Genomic DNA, 22,745 nt, shown 5'->3' with positions numbered 1-22,745 from the left:
GGAGTGGGGTGGGCAGAGGGAGAGAATCTCAAGCAGACTCCCTGCTGAGCGAGGAGCCGAAGGTGAGGCTGGGTCTCACAAAACATGAGATCAGGACCTGAGACCAAATCACCAGTTGGAAGCTTAACAGACTGAGCCACCCAGGCATCCTTAAAATTGTATTTTAAAATTTACATATAAGCTACCACTTGGGGGAAACTTAATGGCTTTATTCACACCTAGATTTTATTACAAATTGGATTTATCCTTTACAGTTGATATGCAATTTTTTTATCTTACTATTTTTATGAAATATTCTATGAAAAGTTTTTACATTATAGTCCTTAAACCTCTAAAAAATGATTATATCTCTAGGATAGGTTTTAACTAACAAAGGCTGCCCTCCTGGAAACTGGCAGCAGGGAAGATGGAGCTGGATACAGACAATTAAGCAATTAAAACAAACTGATAAGAACAAACATCAAGGATTTCAAACTAAGTTTGGGCTAGTAATGAACAGAGCAGGGAAGGCTCTGGGACAGTCATATGTTAAAGTAATATACAATGTTAGACTCACAGATGAGTAAGAGTTAAAGAGGGCAGAAAGTGACGGTGGTTCCAAGGAAGAGAAAGAACATGTTTAAAAATCTAGAATCAAGAGTATGAGATGAATTATAAGGTTGATAAGGTGGTAACAGTTTGCAAGCCATGCTTAGAAGCAAGGACATACTCTGTGGAGTACTTAGAACTCACTAGAGTGTCTTAATCTAAGGAGAATCATGACTTAACTTCTATTTTTAGAAGCACTACTTTAGCTCCAATGTGGAGAATATCTGGAAAGCTAAGACTAAGACAGACAGAAAGATCATACAGATAAAGCAGAGATTATACGTTCCTAATCCAGGCAACACATAATGATATTCTGAACTGAGGTAATTCCAGTGGGGATGGAGAAGTGTGAGACAAAGGGTAGAATCAAGTGTGTGTGTGTGTGTGTGTGTGTGTGTGTGTGTGTGTGTGTGTGTGTGTGTGTGTGTTGGTACGATATTCTAAATATTTACGATATTTCAAGTCTAAACCATAGTTTAATAGTTCCTCACTGCTTTACATTAATTTTTTGCTTTTACAAAGATATTGTTACAAATTTCTTCCTGATTGGGGATTACCTCTTTGGAATAAACTAAGAAGAAGTGCATTTATTCATTTACTCTACCGCTTCATTCCAGAGGATGCATACCCTGTTAAGCTGTGCCCTGCAAGGGCTTTTGCAATGTACATGGTTACGAAGGTATGGGTATTCATTTTATGGCCTTTTCAATAACCTGTTTTTATGAAAGAAAGAAAGAAAGAAAGAAAGAAAGAAAGAAAGAAAGAAAGAAAGAAAGAAAGAAAGAAAGAAAGAAAGAAAGGAAGGAAGGAAGGAAGGAAGGAAGGAAGGAAGGAAGGAAGGAAGGAAGGAAGGAAGAAAGAAAGAAAGAAAGAAAAAAAGAAAAGAAAAAGAAAAAGAAAAAGAAAAAGAAAAAGAAAAAAAAGGTAAACAAAATAATTGCTAACTGAATGGGAACAATGCCACTGAGTTCCTTAAATGGAACCTCAAATTGGGCTTTTTCTCAGGCATTTTCAAGAAAGAGCTGTGATTTCCCCACTTTTATTTCCCCATGAAAACAGACTAACTGCCAAGATTGTATTACTATATACTAGAGTTCACTAAAAGGCTATGTGCATAGTAAACTTGATGATCTCTCTCTGTGCCTGGTGGGTCTCACCTGACGAGCTAGACCAGTAACCACAAAGATTACAGATTACAAGTATTGCTTGTATTTTGACTCAGTTTTAGTAATTCTTACTGCTTTTATATATAGATATATCTATAAATAGATATATCTATAGATAGATCTATCTATAGATATACCTATAAAACATACGTCTGTATGTGTAAAAAATATGTATGTATACATATATATGTATAGTATATAGTTTTTAAAAGTTACTTAATACTTTCACAGTTTAATTCTTTTTATCACAGAAAATATCCAACATACATAAAATCAGCATATTCTTAAATGTGTTGCATTCCAGTGACAGATTTTATACTGAAAATACTTCAAATTTATAAAAATCAGTAGCTAAAATGGGGTTTGGTAACAGAAGTATACTTTAGAAACTGCTGTAATGCACTTCTTTAATTTGGGAACACCTTCAAAATATTAAGTTGAGTGGTTCAAAGACATTTTAATTGGCTTATAACTATCATCATTATGAAACCTAACACTCATTACTTGGTTTTTAAACTACAGCAGAAATAGTACTTTGCTTTGGCAAGTCCTAGTGCTTCAGTACTGTATGATGATTATGAGTGGTGGCATAATTCTTACTGCCAGCATCAACATACAGACAAACACTGGTAGTTTTCTAACAGATAAGTTTTCATGATAAGAAATGGAATTAGAAAGCAATAAATTAGAGAACAATATACATTCTGGCTAGCCACTATTAGTTGAAATGTGATTGATGTTCCACAGGTTAGCAGCTTTTTGTTGGGATGGTTGATACTTTAAATATTTGGTATGAAGAATTAAGAAACAATTTGCTGGTGGTATAAAGAAAGGCAATGTCTCTGTCCAGAGCTAGAAGTAATTCAACTTTGGATCTACCTGTTATAATTTGGTTTTATATCACTGAATTTATACCTTTTTCAAAAATCTCTGCCTACTGAAATTCCTATAGGAAAAAATAACTTTATTACTGTGAGTTTGAAACTCCTAACTTCCCAGGAAAAACTTTATAAATCAAAAGATTTTTACAGCCAATGTTTTGATTGCATATTATAGGAACACACTTCTTCATTTGTTGAGGAACAGACTGGATACTTTAATTTCATAACAACAACAAAAAAACTATACTAGTATTTTCCCAGTATATATTAAAAAAAACACTACTAAATATTTGTTCAATGAATATAAGCAGATGCTTAAAACACCTGTTAAAATGGTAATGTTAAATTAAAATAGAACTTTTTTAAAAGAAGTTATGAAATAACAAAGCAAAACACTACTACTATTGCATGTTAATATACAGTCACGTAAAAAACTTGACAAATACTGTGTAGTATTTTTAGAGAATACATTTCCTATTTGCTAGTGTTTCACTGGCATTTTAAATTATTCAAAGTGGTAGAAAACTAAGAGAAATCTTTCTGTAGCTTCTCCTGGGCCTTTTCCCATCTTAGTTCCTACTGCTAAACAAATAAACAAGGAGTGTTCTGGGAATTTAATATGGGGGAGGGTAAAGGAGAAATAATATGAAACAAATCTGGAAAGGCAGGTATGCACCAGATGAAGATGGGCTACAAATGCTGTGCTTAACTAGTTTGCATTTTTACCACGCAGTGACAGAAAGCCATGAAAATGTGAAACAGGGAACATGATGATACTTCAAATATACATTAAAAAGATAACCCTGGGGGCGCCTGGGTGGCTCAGTCAGTTAAATGTCTGCCTTTGGCTCTGGTGATGATCTTGGGGTCCTGGGATTGAGCCCCGCATCAGGCTCTCTGCTCAGTGGGGAGTCTGCTTCTCCCTCTCCCTCTGCCTGCTGCTCCCCCTGCTTGTGCTCTTTCTCTATGTCAAATAAATAAATAAAATCTTAAAAAAAAAAAAAAGATTGGCTGCAACTAGGAGGGAGTACCAATTGACCTAGTGCTATAGTGAAAACAGAAAAGAGAGGTGCTATTAAGAGGCAGAACCAGAACTTGATAAAGTGGATGGGAAGAAGTAGGAGCAGAGGGGAAACAGAAGGTGGAATTAAAGATATATGACAATGGATGGATGTAGGCAATGGATGTCATTCACAAAGAGAAAACAACGGAGGAACTGCTCTATGAGGAGGGCAGGGAAGGATGTGATGTTAGTTTGGGAAATGTTATGTTTGAGATGCCTATACATCATCCCAAGGAGCTGCTGAATGGATTAGGGAGCTGTGGGGCTGAAGATGCAAAGCATTCTGAAGAACGATCACCATGGCAGTGGTCCCTGGAGACAGATCATGGGAGAGACTGCCCAAGAAGAACAAAATGGAGTGCAAGAAGATCACTCTGGAAAGTATCTATCTCTAGTGACAGCGTGACATTTCTGAAGAGCAAGCATCAAGTGACCAAATAACTGAGAAACTCATTAATTTTGCCCTACTCTCATTTTTATATTACTAAATCTCTATCTCCATATGTACCAAAGTCTTGGTTTCTAGCCTGGTAAATAGCAGTCTCTCAATAGAAGTTTGTCAAGTGAATTGCTTCTGACAGTCATTAAAGGAGTTTTTTAATCTCTACAAGTATGTTATAATTCCACAGATGCTAAATTCAGTAATCAAAGTCTTTTATTTAAAAGAGTATACTGCCATTCTTCACAAGTGAATTCATAAAATTAGTGTCATAAAGAAAGCTAATTCATGAATCTGTTAACTTGCTCAGAGATATATTCTACAAAGAGGTTTAACAAAAATAAGTTGATGCCATATCAGTTTAAAGGCATAACTTTAAAAACAGCTCACTTTATATTTTGTATTTGATTTACACATTAATTTTTTCTGCACAAAGGCATTAAAGGTTAAGAGAATAAAAAACCTAGCCTATCTACTTACACAAATATGCAATACAGACTTCAGAGTAATGCCCATAAAGGAGAAGTCTTACTATTAATGTGTCACTTTTAAAATTAAATTTTAAAAATTTAGTTATCAAAAACACAGGAGAAAATCAAGCTATGTATGACAAGCTACCAAATTAAGTTTACCTGAAACAATATTAGAATGCTCATCTGACTCACTAAAATACTATTAAAGTCTCACAATGGTAATATGTGAATAATTTTACTTACATATAACACTCAAACATTTGAAATGTTGTCAAGAAATATTAAATATAAGGGTTTAAAAATACAAGTTAATTAAAGGGTATTTTCTTAACTTTTTTTGCCAATTCAATTTCAATGTACATTAATAGAAAATGAATGGAATACAAATGCTTCACCTATATATAAGGAACATGATGCTACTTACCAACCATCAGAAGGGCATGCAAACAAATTAAAGGGATGTATGAAAATAATTGAACTAAAGAAGATACACCGAGAAATCACTCACCTATTTTTCTATTAAATAATTTTACATCTTTAATAAAAAATCAACATATAGTAAATTAACTTTAGAATACCTGTGTAGAATACCACACGTTAAGTAAGGGACAAAAAAAAAAAAAAAAAAAAAAACTAAACTAAAATGCATTATCCCAGCCAGCATATTTAGTTATGGGATAGAAACATTAATAATTAAGAATAGGTACTACTAAGTGTAAAATGTTACATAATAAATTCAACATGCAACTTCTGAGGGATGCATGGAATATAATATTAAAATAGAAGGACCTTTTATATAAACTACAAAAATATTTCCTAGAGAATAAACACATACAACCTATTATCTTATGCACAGAATCCCTTGTTTTATATTTGTAACACCTTAAATTTAGAGTTATAAGCTATCTAGAGTGTCAACCACATTCTGAATCCGTATAATAATGAAAAGGAGGATGTTTTTCACACAGACTCTATATTTGTAAGGGCTTGTTCACAACTACCCTACACAAGACATATCTTACTATTATTGCCAAGAAGCTCCAAGTTTGGGGAAAGGCCCCCTGTTCATTTTAAAAATGCCAACCCACTTTCACACAACATGATGGTTGGACAGACAGTAAAGAGATTCCAACACAGCTCCTCAGTGATTTAGGACAGTGATCGAAGTCCTATAACCTACACCATGTCACACTTCTTAATCTGTCCATATGGATTGCTATCCAAAGATATAGTACTTTCAATTATTTATGAAAATTCTAGTTGGAATAGGCTCCTGTAGCCGCTCTAATGCAGAGTATGGGGTGGGGTATAAAAAGACAATGATGTGGAATCCAGTTACATTTTGTTTAGCATTGTCCCTCTCTGTAAGAAGCAATTAACCACATTTCAACTTCTGCAAGCGCCTCCCCCATCATATTTCCTAAAGCAGTACAGACCCATTTGTATCAGAGTACCTTATATAGAGCATATAGTGTGTTATGCTATTTTGATTCCAATTCTAGATCTCTGATAAGGACTTCTCTGATGGTCTTTGTAGTCTAAATTTAAATGAGATTTCTGACAATCTTCTCTGTCGTTGGGTCAAGGTTTATTAATTTATTAAGGTCCAACAGTAATATTAGAACTACAGGATCTTAATCAGACTACTTTGATATATAAGTATACTTTAAGATTAATATATAAACAAAAATATATTTATTGTACTTTAAAAAAATACTCATTTTGTACTTTCTTATCTGAATTAAACAATCATTCTGCATACCTGTATCTCTCTGTAAAACATTTCTGAAAGTTGCATCTACATTTTCAGGGCACTAATATTTGCAACAACCAAATTTTTACCTTCCTTATGAAAGTAAAGTGGTTTGAAAATGTTAACAGACTACCCCAAAGATCTGATTTGTGGGAAAATATGTTGGTCTCAAAATTTTAAATACTTAAATTTCACTAAGTGTTTTTTTCTGGAGGGCAGATATAAAACACTATTACAAGAACTATTATTATTACTGATATCTTGAGGACGAATGAGGTTATACAAGCCTAAGTGATGTTCATCACTTTAGGCATTTCATTTTCTCACTAAAAAGTGATTATACTAAGACCCAGTTCTTTTGAGAGACAGGAGAGAGCTGAAGGTCTCTCTGAAAGTATTTACATGCAAACTAAATAATTCAGTTTATAAGTTTGAGTACCTTGTTTTCCAAAAAAGCTTTAAATGTTCATCTTACTTGTAAGACAAAGATGACATGTGTAAAGATATATATTTGTTACATGCACTGAGCAAAATTAAAGTTAGTATCAGGTCAATGCTTATTAAAACAAAACAATTATTTTAAGAGAGTTATTTGAAGATATATTTAATTTAGGAGGCAAAATTTCTATCTATAGTTATCACATTCTTTTTCCTCCAGAGAGCTGGAACAAAGTACCTTTCCTTAAATGTGCTTACTGTACTATATTTAGTGAATAAACAAGGCTTAATAAGCGGATCGTCTGCATAAAAGCATGGATCAACTCACTCTCATTAAGAATTTAAGAAGCTATCAGCCTTCTATACAGTTCTGCCTATATGAGAGGAAGCAAGGACTGGCTCTTTTCAAACCTGTAATTTATGAGTTTATTCAAACCTGCCAAATTGCTTTAAGTAAACGCCTCTCACATTTGAAAATTCCCATGGCAACTCATTTTAGTTTGGCAGACAAGCAGACCCAAATTCAATCCTTTTATCCTGCAGCTAAACCATTACAATAGTAATTCTGCTCTGACACTCTGAAGAGACTGCTAATTACTGTACTCTGGGTCCCTAGACAGATTTCCCATTCAGATTAAAATGGTTGTGCATGGCAGAAAACAGTAGCAACACCTTTCTTTACATGACAGAGATGCTCTCTTATATTACAGCTCTATCAAGGGCCAAGTGCATCACAGCAAGATATCTTTTAATGTATCTTTTAACACCTTACCTTCTCTCCCAATAAAATGAAAAGGAGGACAATACCACCAACTTGAATGAGTGACACTACTGTCAAGAACTAAATGTAGTACTATCAGTTCATTAACAACCCAGTTAAAAACCTTTAACTCCAAGATAAGACTATTCTAGCTCCAGAGTCGTCATCTCTTCATTTCTTTTCAGATTATAATTAATACACAGTTAACTATGAGGCAAATGCATATAGCATTAGAAAGAAGAGAATCTTTGGGCAACAAGAAAAGCAAACTTTTAAAACATTTTGTCGTGGATCCTTTTCTCTCTACCACTCTCCCAAATTTTGATAACATTTGTTTTTTTTAACCACTACAGTGAATTAAAATTACTGGATACATTTTTTTCCCCCAATGTCATAATGTTCCTCGAAATAACCAGAAGCACTTTAAATTTCAAAGTCCTCATCTAGAAATTTGTCAGAATCTATTATGTATTAGATCAATTATTACTGAGCTCTACGTATATAAACGTTTTATGAAGTTACGAGTAAGCTATAATATTCAAAACTGATTCATGTTCAAGTTCTCAAATACCTATAAGCAAACTTAAAGAAAAAATAAAAGAACAAACAGACATGATTATTCCCACCATAAAGTTAAAAGTTGTAATGTTAAAAAGTGAAACGACTTATGACTTGTCTGGGATTGGTGGCATCTTGTATGCCAAAGTCTGTCTTAAATTATGAGATGATGTAAACTTCAGCTGCCTAGAAACATTAATTTCTCTAATACAGGTTGGTGCTGCTCATTTAGTTTAGTCTTTCCGTTTAGTATTTTACTTAACAGAAATCTTTACCACTGTTCCATGAAAAGGAAGAAAAATTATAGTGAGAAAGAGGGTATTTGGCCATATGTCCCTCAACTCTACTTTCTCAGTCTTCATATCGACCTAAGCCCAGCACAATATCCCCCCTACTTCCACTATTCTAGTGTTTTTGAGGTTCCTTAGGAGAAGATTAGAAAACATCATAGGATATGTATCCATAGAAGGTCTTGGCTAATGATAAGAAATAGTTATTATTTTCCAACTAACTGGAATGAGAATTGAAAGAGGGATGGTATCTGATCACCTAAGATAACAGATGCATTCCCACAGTCAGTGAAAGTGTGAGAGAGAGTGGGGGGGGGGGGGGAGGGAGAAAGATGGAAAGGAGAGAAGGAGAGGGGATGGGAGAGGGGGAGAGAACAGGAGAGAGAGAAGAAGAAAGATGGAAAAAGAGAGGGGAAGCAGGAGAGAAAGACAGAAGGAGAGAGAGGGATGGAAAGAGGGAGAAAAGGAGAGGGAGAGAGGGGGAGAGAGAGAGAGATAAAGATGGAGGTGGGAGAGGGAGGGAGGAAAAGAAGGGAGGGGAAACAGACTTTTATGTATGATGTTACTTTTGGTAACATTAATATATGCTTTCATAATCTTATTATGCCACTGTAAGCAAAAGCCTATAAAGTAAGACTGTGGACTAGCAATGAGGGTACATTTTGTAGGTAAGGAATAGAATTACTTTCTTTTTGTGCAGTCCCTCCTGTGACCAGAAATTGAGCTTGTAACTGCCACAGCCAATGATGTAGTTGAGGTAACCAGTCCATACAACATATTAAGAAAAAAAGAAAAAAAGAAAAAAGAAAATCTTATATTGCCATATAAATAAAATAATAATTTTTACCTTTACAAAGTCATTCTAAGGCAAATGAGCAATAAATAATAGACCAATTTTACAAATAAGGTAATAAAACCTCCAAGCTTAAGTGACAGTCCCTGACCATGCATGATTTGTGCAACCCTACTACTGCATCTGTCACCACTTTTAATGACCTGGCACACAAACACACTGATGTCTCTATGAGTTCTGTGTCTTAAAAGTTCCAGGTCAAGCCTCACCTACCTATGTGAATGAAGTCGTCTTCCTTAAACACCCAGTCCAGCACCTGAATTCTTGTAAATTCAGTTAACATCTTCTCTAACACTGACTGCCACCTATATACCGCTTGGTACTATCTCTCTAGAAAATGTGTTGCATGAAGTCAACTGGCATTTTTTGAGGAAAAAAAAAAAAGACTTCAAAATTATAGCAAGGGGGAAAATTGTCATTATATAAAATGTAGAGTGACATCTTTTAATGATGCTAAATCCCGTTCGTATAGGTTATGTAAGCTATTCATACACACATATACATATACACACATGTACCCATGTGCATACACCAAATTAGTTTGCTACTTCAGTGTTTTCAAGACGAATATACTATTGTGCATATTTTCACAATAAATGAACATTTTTATACATTTCTTTCAGTAATTCACAAAAGGAGGGAAAAATGGGTAAGAACAGGAGAAAACTGAACATTTTCAATCACCTTCATCTAAACAACACTTATAGAACATATACTACTGCAAAATAACATGTTTTTAAGTGTATTTGGAATAGTCATATGCTGGACTATAAGAAGTCCTAATTAGATTCAAAATGACTAAAGTCTTACGGAATACATTCTCTAAGAAAAAAATTAAATTAGAAATCAGTCACAGTAATAAGATAAATAGAATAGTCCCATATATCTGGAAACATCTGAAAATAACCCATAGGTCAAATTAGAAATTATAAAGGAGATTCAAAAATATTTTGAACTGAATGGTAATGAAATTACAACATAACATTATTTTTTGGAAGCAGCTAAAGCACTATAGAGAGAAATTTGTATCTTTAAGACAGAAGAAAGTAGAATAGAGAAAAATCAACAAAACCAAAAGTTGGTCCTTAGAAAGTATCAATAAAATTAATAAAGCCCTAGAGCTAGGCTGATCAAGAAAAGAAAGAAAGAAAGAAAGAAAGAAAGAAAGAAAGAAAGAAAGAGAGAAAGAAAGTCACAAATTGCTAATGTCATCAGTGAAAGAAAGAACACGACCACAGATCCTACAGACCTTTAAAAGATAAAAAGGGGAACAACTTCATGACAAAAAGTTAAACAACTTAGCTGACAAAGATGATCTCCTTGAAAAATATAAAAAAGAAAATATCTGACAAGTTTCATATTTATGAATAAAACTGAATTTGTAATTAAAAGCCTTCCCATAAAATCAAGAAAACAAAAAAAGCAAGCCACAGAGTAGGAATAACTGACCAAGAATTTACTCCCAAATTATAGAAAGAATTGTTAGAACCGGGGGAATAAGTCAATAAAAAGAAGGTTTAAATAGATACTTCACCAAAGAAGATACATGAACTGTCAAGAAGAACATTGGAAAGATGCTTGAGATCATTTGTCTTTGGAGAAATAAAAATTAAAATTACAACAGGTGAAAGTAATCAATGAAATACTAATTATCAACAAAAAGGTAGAGCCCACTGATACATGCAACAACATGGATGACCTTCAAAAAACTTTCACATCTTACTACATGAAAAATGGCAGGCACAAAAATTTTTTCATTTATATGAAATATAATAAATGTGACACTGAATCTAAAAAAGTTGAACTCATAGAACCAAAGAGTAGAACAGTGGCTGCCAAGGGCTGGGGGGTGGGAGAAATGGGGAGATGTGCATCAAAGGGTGCAAACCTTCAGCTTTAAGTTCTACAGAACTTATGTATAGCGTGGTGACTGCAGTTAACTTTAGCGTATACTTAACATTTGCTAAGAGCAGATCTTAAGTGTTCTTACTACACACAAAAAATAACTGTGAAGTGATGGATGTGTTATCATCACTGTGATAACCATTTCACAGTGTATACGTAGATCAAATCATCACGTACACCTTAAAAAATCACACTGTACAACCTAAATATACATAATTTTTATTGGTCAATCATATGTCAATAAAGCTGGAGAAAAATAAAGTTTTGAGACCATTAAAAGGGGGTGGGGAGAACTAACCCCAGTAGTTTCCTGGAGGCAGCAGGAGGAGATAGTTAATTGAGGCAAAGGGGTGAAGGAAATCCTGACCGTAGTATACAGTTGTCAGAAGTCACACTGCATACTTAATGAGTTGCTTTAATTTATGTGTAATAAGAAATGGAAAAAAACCCTTTAAGTTCCTTTCCTTCAAGTCTTCAAAATGACTATTCTTCTGCCCTGAAAAACAGCTCAACTGTATTTAAATCAGACCCATGAACTGCCATATTATTTCTTCAACGTATATCTCTAGAACACTAGATATGAATATACTTCCAGCAAAAAAAATTGATGGTCAATTAAATTTGGAAATGGTTCCTACCAGAGTTTCACAGTACTTACTAGCATATTAAAGGCTTCCTTTACCTGGAATACCTATGAAAAGTGTCTCATGGAATACAGTTAGGGAAAGGTCACTGCCCTAAATATTAAGGATCTTGTCTTAAATAATTTTCTGTATCCTAGTGCCCTAAAACACAGTCAACCTGGAATAAATATTTGTTAATCTGAAAAGAATACTAGGATAGCTGCACTGAGTAGCCAACTATTACCTCAAACTTACTATGTCCAAAACTGAGCTCCTGATAATCCCTTCAAAGTCTGTTCCTACTCAAGTCTTCTTTATCAAGCAATTACATCCTTCCAGTTATTCGTCTACAATCCTTGCTTTCTAACATCCCATAGAAAATCCATTAGCAAAACTTGCCAGCTTCACTTTAAAAATACGCTCAGAATCAGACCATGCTTCACTTTTACAGCTATCTTGGCCTAACCCATCATTACCTCTCATGTGGATTAATGCAATAGTCCATGAGTTAGCGACAGCAAATGCCTTTTCTGGGCATACAGTCTCTGCTGCAGTTACTCAACTTACTACTGAAGCACAGAAGCAGCCATAGACAGTATGTTAATGAGTAAGCATGGCTGTGTTTCAATAAAACTTTTTAATGGACAATGAAATTTGAATTTCATACAATTTTCACATTTCATGAAGTATTCTTCTGATTTTCCTCCAGCCATTCAAAAATGCAAACACCATTCTTAGCTCATAGGTTATTCAAACACAGGTGGGAGGATGGAATTGGCCCATGGGCCGTAATTTGCAGTCTCCTATGAGAACTTCCTTTCTTCCACGTGTACTCTTTACTCTGTTTTAAACAAAGCAGGTCAAGTAATCTTTGAAAAATAATAATCGGATCATATCATTCCTCTCTACTCAAAGCCCTCCGATGGCTTCACCCATCCTAAACTAAAAGCTTGAGTCCTTAAAATAGTAGACAATAACTGATCTATGATTTACGTTCATGTCCTAATATGTACATGAGCATATTAAAACCAAATTAATTACGAACAGGTTTACTGTGTTCTAAAAGGCAAAATGAACTGGAAATTTGTAACACATTACAGTATCACTGTAGCAATTATAAAGGAAATGAAAACATCTGATGACAGAATTGGTAAATGAGTAGATTAATTTAATCCACAAGCTTTCTCTAAGGATCAAATATATGTTAAAGTGATTTGAAAAGTAATAATATAAAGGGAAAAAGTCATTATTCCACAGTTCAGAATTCTGTATACTTGTATAAGCATATTAGGGAAATGCTAAGACTCTAAGAAGAAATTCAGCCAAGAAATTTAACAGCCCAGTTTATTCTGAAGGAATTACAGAAAAAGTGTGAGAATTATGATGTGTATAAGAACAAGCATTAAAACTTCACCTGAAGAAAGCATCCTAATTATAATAAAGAAGTTCAACATGTATGTTTAAAAGCCTAAGGTTTATATATATAAGAACTAAATAATCTACTTAAAATATAATTTGTCTAACTACAAAATAATTCATCATAAGGGCTATATTAAATTAGTAACTATCATACAATTCCAGCTGAAGATCCAAAAATTTGTAGAAAATACTGCCACTCTGCAATAAGTCCTACCACCAAACAAAAATAATCAACATACCCTGTCTTAAATATTAAGCAAAAATTAGTACATAATCCGTATTATAAAATTCCATATGAATCACGAAAACTACAGTTTTTTCCTACTCAATTAACTTGTATAATAAAGCTGTTATATAAAACCAGAAATCACAAATCCCTAAATAATTCCATGTAACACGAATTTCCTTATAGGGTACACTTAAAATAAGAAGGCTATCACTGTATTAAAGCTCATCACAATGCACAGTTTCTTCCTGTAAAACCTTAACATTCTACCTGCATATTTAGCAAAATTCTAATGGTCAGTTTGAGGATTTCCTCATAATCATTTTAGAAAAAGTGATTTTTTTTTCTTGCTCATTTCCTTCTACTCCATCCCTGTACTTCCAAATTCTTTCCCCATTTATAAAATAACTTAGGAAGAAAAAAATAACACGTGGAAATTAAACTTTATGGTCACATGGAGCTATTCCAAATCCTAAAATTATTTCATTAACATTCTCCTTTGACTTTACCTGTTTTCACAACTACCTGCTTACAATTGAGTCACTTCCTCACCACATAGGAGTTTCATACCAGATAGCAGCTCACTTGATGCCCTACTTGCAGAAGCCAGTATAGAGCTCGAATTTTATTTTAGTGAAATGGCAATTCATGTCTTTTTTTTTTTTTTTAAGATTTTATTTATTTGAGATAGAGAGTGAGCGAGAGAGCATGAGTGGGGGGTGGGCAAGAGACAGAGGAAGAGGGAGAAGCAGGCTCTCCACTGAGTGGGGAGCCCAATGCGGGGCTTGATCCCAGAACCCTGGGATCATGACCCAAGCCGAAGGCAGACGCTCAACCGACTGAGCCACCCAGGCACCCCGCAATTCATGTCTTTAACATGTTTTACCTATTGTTTTTAAAATCACTCTAACTTACGGGAGAACTAAATGGAGTAAAACTAACAGTGGGCAGAGAGATTACTTCAATTGGGTGGCAGGAATACATATGCTCAAGAAATACTTTGAAGGTAGATTTATATCAGCAGTTGGTTTCTGCCCAAAGATCAGCAAAATCAGGACACTGTTCTATAGTCCTTTTATATCAGTAAGTATAGTTTAAATTTTCACAAAAGATCACATTGTAATTATATAATGGTACACTGAAGGCTTCCAGAATCTGAAGCAGTATAGTTCAAGTTTATGCAAGTGAGATTCAAACAACAGAACAGACTACTTAAAATAAAAAGATTTATTTAGTAGATATTTGGTGGTAATAGACTTACACTTGTCAGGTAAAAACATTATATGTAACTAGAGAAATTATTCTTCCCTAATTATGCATGGTTTGATTTGTGATTTAAGAAACAAAAGAGGTTTAAATAAACTGACCATTAAAATCAAAGAAATATCTGAAATGAAAATGGTAGTATTTCCAAAGTAAACAAGTTCTTTAGGTAAAATGCTATCAGAGTCTACTAATGAATGAAGTGTGAGTCATCTTAACCCCTTACCTTTGCAATGAAATAAGAATTCTGAACTATTTCCTGAAGGAAAACAAAACAAAACCAAACCCCAAGTGCTCTAATGATGCTAAGGTTTCTCTGAGTCCATGTACTTGTTTGAAAAATGGGGGGGGTGGCGAGGGGGAGAAGACCTACTTCATAAGGTTTTGAAACCCAATTTGATTTTAAAGGGTTTGAACTGGTTTACTAAACATTTAGTTATGTGTAGTGTTATGTGAATTAATGGGGACAAATTAAAATCATCAAAATCTTTGGAAAATTAGAACCCTGTCACATGGAGTATAGGTACAATCTTTACCCAGATTTATTAAATCTTAAAAATCAGCCAATGCAAGACACAAAATCAACTATTTATTACATTTAATTATGAAATTTCAGATAAAGCAAAAAGTCTCTGCTCTCCACTCCCTTCCTCCCCCCAGATCCCTCAAACCAGGGATAGATCTTTTGCTACATAACATTAAACAAAATGGGCAAAAAACCCATTAAAATACATGCAACTCTTTCTACATCTATTTCTTTCCAAAAATCAACTTAGTCTACATGGTTAGATAAGAAACATTTACACGAAATAATACAAAGACAACTGCACACTTTAGCTATATTCTGTAAATGAAAATGTAATCTGAATCATACTCTCCATAGAAACAATATGAAACTAGGGACTGTGCACCTGTTCAAGACATGAAAAATAAAGGTAAAAATAGTTTTTTGTTACAAAAATATCTGTAATATCACACAGCTGCTTAATATAAAAACCTTAAAAACCAAACATTTATAAGAACCATGAGAATTATTTTATTCACATTTTTGTAATTAAAGGGCTTATTATATAATTATTTTTTAAACAATTAGGAAAGCAAAGATTTAGGACTTTGGTTAATACCCAGGGTTTTAGACTGTGTTGGGAAAGAGTCATTTTCATATAACACTGGCAGGGCTGTAAACTGGTATAAATTTTCTGGAAGGCAATTTATGAATTATGTATTAAAATTTAAAATGGACACAGGGCGCCTGGGTGGTTCAGTTGGTTAGGCATCTGCCTTTGGGTCAGGTCTTCATCTTGGGGTCCTGGGATTGAGCCCCCCATCAGGCTCCCTGTTCAGTGGGGAGTCTGCTTCTCCCTCTCCCTCTGCCCCTCCACCCCCACATAGTACCCTCTCAAATAAATAAAATCTTAAAAAATTAAAATGCACTTACCCTTTAACCTAATAATTCTACTTCAAGAGATTTATCCTACAATTTTACATGCACAAGTTAATTACCCTGTTTGCCAAAGTTATGCAGCATCTTCTCAATGAAGAGAAGGGAATGGTTTACTGCTGGACATTCTGCTGTTGTATGTTTAAGGGAGGTGCCCTCAAAAGATCCAATAAGCCAGCATGGAGTGGGAGGCTGATGGAGAATGGAGAAAAAGACCAGAGGTAGTGAAGCAATAAATGAACTGCAAGGCCAACAGTACTGAAAGAATCATTTACATAAATAATAAAATCTTAGGGGAAAAAATTCCAGCTCCTTTTCCTCTTGTCCCATACTTTCTTGAACCAGAGCCAATTAGGCTTTTAAATCCATCATCAAAAAAAAAAAAAATCAATTGGTGAGATCACCAATGACCACTACTTGCTAAATCCAATGATTAACTCCCAACTCTTATCTTAACCGAACAATCTTCAGCAACAATCTCCTACACTTGGCTTCCGGGACTCCACGTTCCTAGTTTTCCTTCATCTTTGGCAGCTCCTCTCCTTGTTCTCCTTTGCTAGATCCTCCCCTTCTTCCTGATCTTTATTTGGTGAAGTACCTGAGGTTCAGTCCCCAGACTATTCTTCACCTTTATCCAATTCTTAGATGGTGCATCCAGCTTCCTCGCTCTAAAAGCTCTTGATATGATGACAACTTCCAAATTGACGTATTCTAGTCCCATCTTCTCACCTAATCTGATTATTCCAACCAAATGCCCACCTAACATTTGGTATCTCAATGTTTACACTTCCAAACCCAATGTCTTGACTTCCCTCTCAAACCTGCTCCCTTAACAGTATAAACAGGAGGGAAGTCCAACTGCTCAAGGTAAAATCCTTGAAGTCTTCACATATACACAACACCCAATCCATCAAAATTCCTGCCAGCTTTACCTTGAAAATAAATCCCTCATCTACTGTCACTCAGCCCCTTCAACACTAGTCCATGTCACTTTCACCTCATTCATGAAATACAAATGCTTGTGCCTTGGCATCTCTGCTTTCTCCAACACCCTCAAAGTGTGTCTATTCTCTATTCAGAATGATCCTTTAAAATACAAATTAGACCGTGTTATTCCTCTCCTCAAACTCCTCCAATAGCTTCTCATGTCAGACTAAACTCTAATATCCTTATCATGGCCTATAGGTCTCTGTAACCTGCCATCTCCCCCATTTTCCCTGACTTCACCTCCTACCACTCTCCCACCTGCTCCCTAAGCTCCTCACTGGACTCCCTTTGACACACCTCAAAAATATCTCTGGGCTATCACACGCTTGTTCTCTTTGCTTGGAATCCCTTGGATATCCAAATGATTGCACATTTCAATGAGGTTTTTTATTTTCCCAAATGTCACCTTCTAAGAGGCATTCTCTAATCATCCCATATAAAATAGTATTTCCTTAATCCAAGGCTCTCGATTTCCTGCTTTATGTTTCTTTACCTTTTAGCACAACCTAATATGGTTTATATTTGTTTTTGCTTATTATCAGTAATCCAAGCTGCCCCATCCCCCCAACCAGAAGGTAGGCCTCAAGATGGCAGACACTTTGTTAGTAGTCAACTTTATTTACTCTCTCTGTATCTTCAACAGCTGACACAGTAAATGCACACAATGAACATTTATTGAATGAACTCAAAGGCCCAGAAGGGAGAAGACTGAAGTTTCAAGAAATCAATAAATACAGAATGATTCAATTTGTGGGTCTAGTGTAGTATGTGTGTATACGTGTGTGTACTTTAGGTTTGGGGGGAGAGTGAAAAATGAAGCCTGAAAGATAACCTATGGCAAATCAAGAAGGACCTGAAAAGCCATGTTAGAGAATTCTCTATTCTCCTCTTGGAGTAAGAGGGAACCACCAAGAAGTTTTTTTAAGCATGGAAAGGTTATGAATAGACTGCAATGTAAGGATGGGTTTGTGGGGTCCAAAACTACAAGTACGAATACTGCCTGTGGGGTTTTGAGTAACCTTGTCTTGAAATAAGGGTAAGAAAATGAGAGTGAAAGGACATGAGCATATTTGGGGGATGCAGGAAGTAAACCTGACTGAATTTGGTATTTTTCTGGACACCTGATAACAGCTAGAGACTCCAAGCCACATGTAGGATATTGAAGAGACAGAAACAGCACAACTGAAAATTACTGTTAACGGACATGTTAAGTAAGCCTTCAGAGTGAAATGGTCAACAGAATTTTGAGTATCACTACTCTCAAGATAAACTTTGAGACATGTAAACCACAGAAATGTTTCAAAAAGTTTTCATGTAATACAAGAATAAATTAAAAAGATCTACTGACAGCTCACCGCAGGGACAATCTGAGGTTAGACAAAATGTAAATGCTGATAAGAAATGTGTTATCTTTCATGCACTGATGCTGACAATCCGTAGTCAAATCCAACTGTTAGGGCAATAATTCTTTTCTGCAATTCTGAATCTAATAGGAGGGCATCTGAAATAATACATTTCAAAATAATTGCTAGTCTCCGTATCATTCCCTTTACATCTGTTACACGAACAGGAAAAAATAAATCAGAATTAACCAATTCATTTATATGTGAATACTTTTCAGAAGATCAAGATGGGTCCATATTTTCAATCCAAAAACATTATTTTGAAAATATTTAAGCAACAATAAACTAAAGGGTTCTATAAGCCTCACAGTGAATTTTTTTATAAGGGTCAAATCAATTTACTTAAAAAGAATAATGAGTTGAGAAGGAACTTGTATTTTATCCAATTCTGAATTAATGCATTCATTTTATAATCAGCACTTGGAAAGAACAGTATGTAAACCTATACAATTATAAAACAGTATTATTGAGTCAGCATCAAAAAGCTACAGGAAACTTTTAGGAAACAGTTATGCGGTAGGCATTATGCTAAGCATTCTCCATGTATTATCTAACTTCACAATAATGACATGAGAATCCAGTGATCTTCCAATCTTATAGATGAGAAAAGGAAGACAGAAAAAGCCACAAAGGTGGAATTCAAATCCAGAAGTCAGCTCTCAAATACGATGTGTTCTGTCTCCCAACAATTTATAAGTAAAAACCCAAATCACTTGATACTTCAGGATTGTAAAGCTTCTGTTTTGTTTAAACCTTTGCTTATCAGGGCACCATCACCAGAAATGGATAATAATGTTGAGTTTAATGAAAATAAATTCCCAGGCATAGCACCCATGTTACAGTAAGCATATCTGACAATATGGACAGGATTAAGAAATTGCTACAAGGTTAAATCACTTTATTGAACCCATATCTTAAAAGTACTTTTAGTCTACAATTTGTAATTCTAAGAAAGTTTTATTACTTCAAAGGTGGTATTTAGTAGCAATCCTAAAAGTACTTCCATAGGGAGACAGATTTATCACCAAAAGAGATCTTCTCCTTTAAAATATAAATTGTGTGAATTTTTAAAAAAGCTTTCGCCATTTTTTATCTACTACTACCTCTTCTACGGTCTATTCAAAGACAACTCTAAAACCAAAATGGTCCTTAGAAGTCATTGACTCCAGTTCTCATTTTGTAAATGAGGAAACAGACAGAAATTTACTAACTTGCTGCAAGACACATAGCTAGTTATTAACACAGCTTCTAATATGATGCTTTTTCCCAGGTTAATAACTTTTAGAACTATAGTAGTTCACAGACTGGCTGGAATAAAATAATAGGTCAGTAAGAGTTTTAATTATCAGACGACAGGTCTATTTGCTATATTAGGTGAACTTATGTACATAGTATTATGTGAGCTGAGCATTTTCAGTTACATATAGCAATAAAAGTAATGTTAAGTAACTCTGATCATGGGACTAACAGTCCAATATACTTAGAAAATAGCCCTTTTCTATAGAACTTTTCAAAACTGCACAATTATTAAGGAAAAGGAGGAGGAGTATATGGTTTAATAGTACACAACCATAAATTTTAGTTTATAATTTAACCTGTTTATAAGATCTATTGAACAAAATTTATGTGAAATTATTTTCTTCCAAGTAGTTAATTTTGTCCAGTAAATGGAAAATGTTTATAGCTTTTAAGTTTATTTACAGAATAGATTATCTGGGGAATAAAGAACGTCAGACGCCATACTCATTTATGTAAATGTCGATACATTTTTGTTTGACAGAATACTAACAGTATTCAGGTTTTTTTTCTTTTTTTAAAGATTTTATTTATTTATTCGACAGAGATAGAGACAGCCAGCGAGAGAGGGAACAAAAGCAGGGGGAGTGGGAGAGGAAGAAGCAGGCTCCTAACGGAGGAGCCTGATGTGGGGCTCGATCCCACAATGCTGGGATCATGCCCTGAGCCGAAGGCAGACGCTTAACCGTTGTGCCACCCAGGCGCCCCTAACAGTATTCCAGTTTTATCCACAGCAAATTAGGGTCCACATTTCTATCATTTTTACCAACATAAAAAATATTTTTAAAATGACTTTGAAAATAGTAATTTATTTTTCATTTTCCATTGAAAAAGATAATACTCTGAGAGTGAGTGCAATCATCATTTCTAAATGAGGAATTACTAAAGGGTTGTGTAATAACGAGGAAAAGACAAAAAAGGAGGGGCTGGGGAGGGAGAGAGAGACAGGAGGATGGGAGGGAGAAAGAATGAGAACAAAGGTGTTTGGGGTCATTTCTTTATGAGACGTCACCCTCCAAAATTACTTTCAGTGTTTTATCTAAGATCCCTAAATATGAACTTTAATAGTTTTCAGTATCTTAGGAAAAAACATTAAATGAGTTGAAGTGTGAAAAGTGCTCAGAATGGTGCCCGATGTATCAGCAAAAGTTAGCTCCTATTTTTCTGAAAGAAAATTTTATATTATGGGAAAATTTCACCACGGAACATTCATCTTTCTATGGGAGACAATGACATGACAGGAGGGTGCTCGGAACCCACAGGCAACTCAAACAACGCACTCCTACTAACACAGGTCCTCCAGCATAAATATTAGTTGTACAGACTCTTCTCTGCAGGTAACACTCTTACCTGCTTATAATGAGAAATTGCTCCCCACCTCAAAAAAAAAAAAAAAAAAAAGAGCTTTCATCACCCTACTGATAATGCACCTACTTTCTTACCCTATAATAGAATGATGCAATAATAATAACACCTTTGAAAAGTAGGACACTGAGTTTGCTCCCCTATTTACAACATTTTAGGCTTCCACATTTTAGGATTTGAGCAATGTCTATGTTTGCCCATTACACTAAACGAGTTATAAATTATTTTTATGTTTTGAGGTTAAATAAAATTTTTAAAAAATAACCTATTCTTTATTAACATAAGCATTACAATAATTAAAAGAATTAAATGGAAAAAGGGGTTGGGCTCCAAATCAAAGATCTGGAAATTACTTACTGCAGGTACCAGTAATTTCTTCACTTCCTCAACGGCTCTCTTCAGTTTGATCTCTGCTCTGTTTTGAGCATCTTCCACAGTGATCAGTACATGTAAATCTTCATTGAGATGCTCCCAGTTAGGCTTGCCTCTGTTCTGCTCCTCCTAAAAAATTTGCAAAACACATTAACCAATTTTTCTTCTCAAAGAGAGTTTATTTTTCATAATACCAACCTGTTGCCAGTTATTTAAGCTATATTTGCATCATTTTGCTATGAGGACATTATAAACCTTTCGAATTATTTTCCTCGAAAAAAGGCTGGGTGTGAGACTATGGGGTCAAATGACAGTTAATTTGACAAATATTTGTTGAACACCTACATGTACCAAGCATGGAACCTGATGCTGAACTAAAGATACAACAGGAAACAAGGCTGTCAGATCCCCTGCCACGTTTTTATGTACTAATAAGAAACTTATTATGGAGTCCCCATCCTTAGGTGATCATGAAAAGCATATTACTTCTTCTATACTTTACTTATGGGATAAATAGGTCATGAAGGCTAACTTAAGCAAGTCAGCCGTCAATGTCACATAGCTAAGAACATGCCAATTTAGGAGCTGAATCAACATTTTTATTCTCAGATTCAGTGATCTTTCCATTTCTGTGTAACTACTTTCAACAACACTGGCTGAATTCAAGATTAGGATAAGATTTTGCACAAAAATATTATTGTGTATGAGAAATGACATTTAATATATCAAATAATAATTATGGAAACATTTCACTATAATCATTACAAGGAATATATGTTCCCATCAAACCTTCCTTTAGGAACAGTGCACTATAAGGCCACTATTTATATCAACTCAAAAATCCTAGTTTAGTAGAAAACATCAATGTTTCATTTCCTTGATGTCTTCAAATCGCTTAGTGAGGAATACCCCAGTTTGGAAACAGTCAAGCTACAGGGAGGTTTCAAAGTAGGGTTGTCTACATTTCCTAAGATATGATCATTTCAGAATTACTTCTTGTTGTAAGTTTTAAAGATAATATATAAACACATGTACAAGTAATATGTAATTAATAAGTTATTTAAAAACATTAAAAATTTTATAAAAAAGTAAAAAAAAAAAAGGTATGTATAAAAGTACCTGGCTCAGTGCAAGGTACTATACATAAACAAGAGATAATATGTGTGGTTGTACTCTCCTCTTA

General features: G+C 34.6%; 1 protein-coding gene across 6 annotated transcripts in view; it reads right to left on the bottom strand.

Annotated features, from left to right (window-relative positions):
• QKI (QKI, KH domain containing RNA binding) overlaps positions 1-22,745 on the bottom strand; it is a 155,855-nt gene that overhangs the window by 24,935 nt on the left and 108,175 nt on the right. For all 6 annotated transcript variants that reach the window (XM_040628042.1, XM_040628041.1, XM_040628040.1 and 3 more), the window contains exon 4: positions 21,548-21,691. In XM_040628042.1, coding sequence (XP_040483976.1) covers positions 21,548-21,691 — 144 coding nt within the window. The remainder of the gene's footprint in view (positions 1-21,547; positions 21,692-22,745) is intronic.

The sequence above is a fragment of the Ursus maritimus genome, unplaced genomic scaffold (assembly GCF_017311325.1).
Source record: "Ursus maritimus isolate PB19 unplaced genomic scaffold, ASM1731132v1 scaffold_13, whole genome shotgun sequence".
Classification (NCBI taxonomy): domain Eukaryota; kingdom Metazoa; phylum Chordata; class Mammalia; order Carnivora; family Ursidae; genus Ursus; species Ursus maritimus.
Note: the sequence above shows the minus strand (reverse complement) of the source record. Positions and strands in the feature narration are given on the sequence as shown.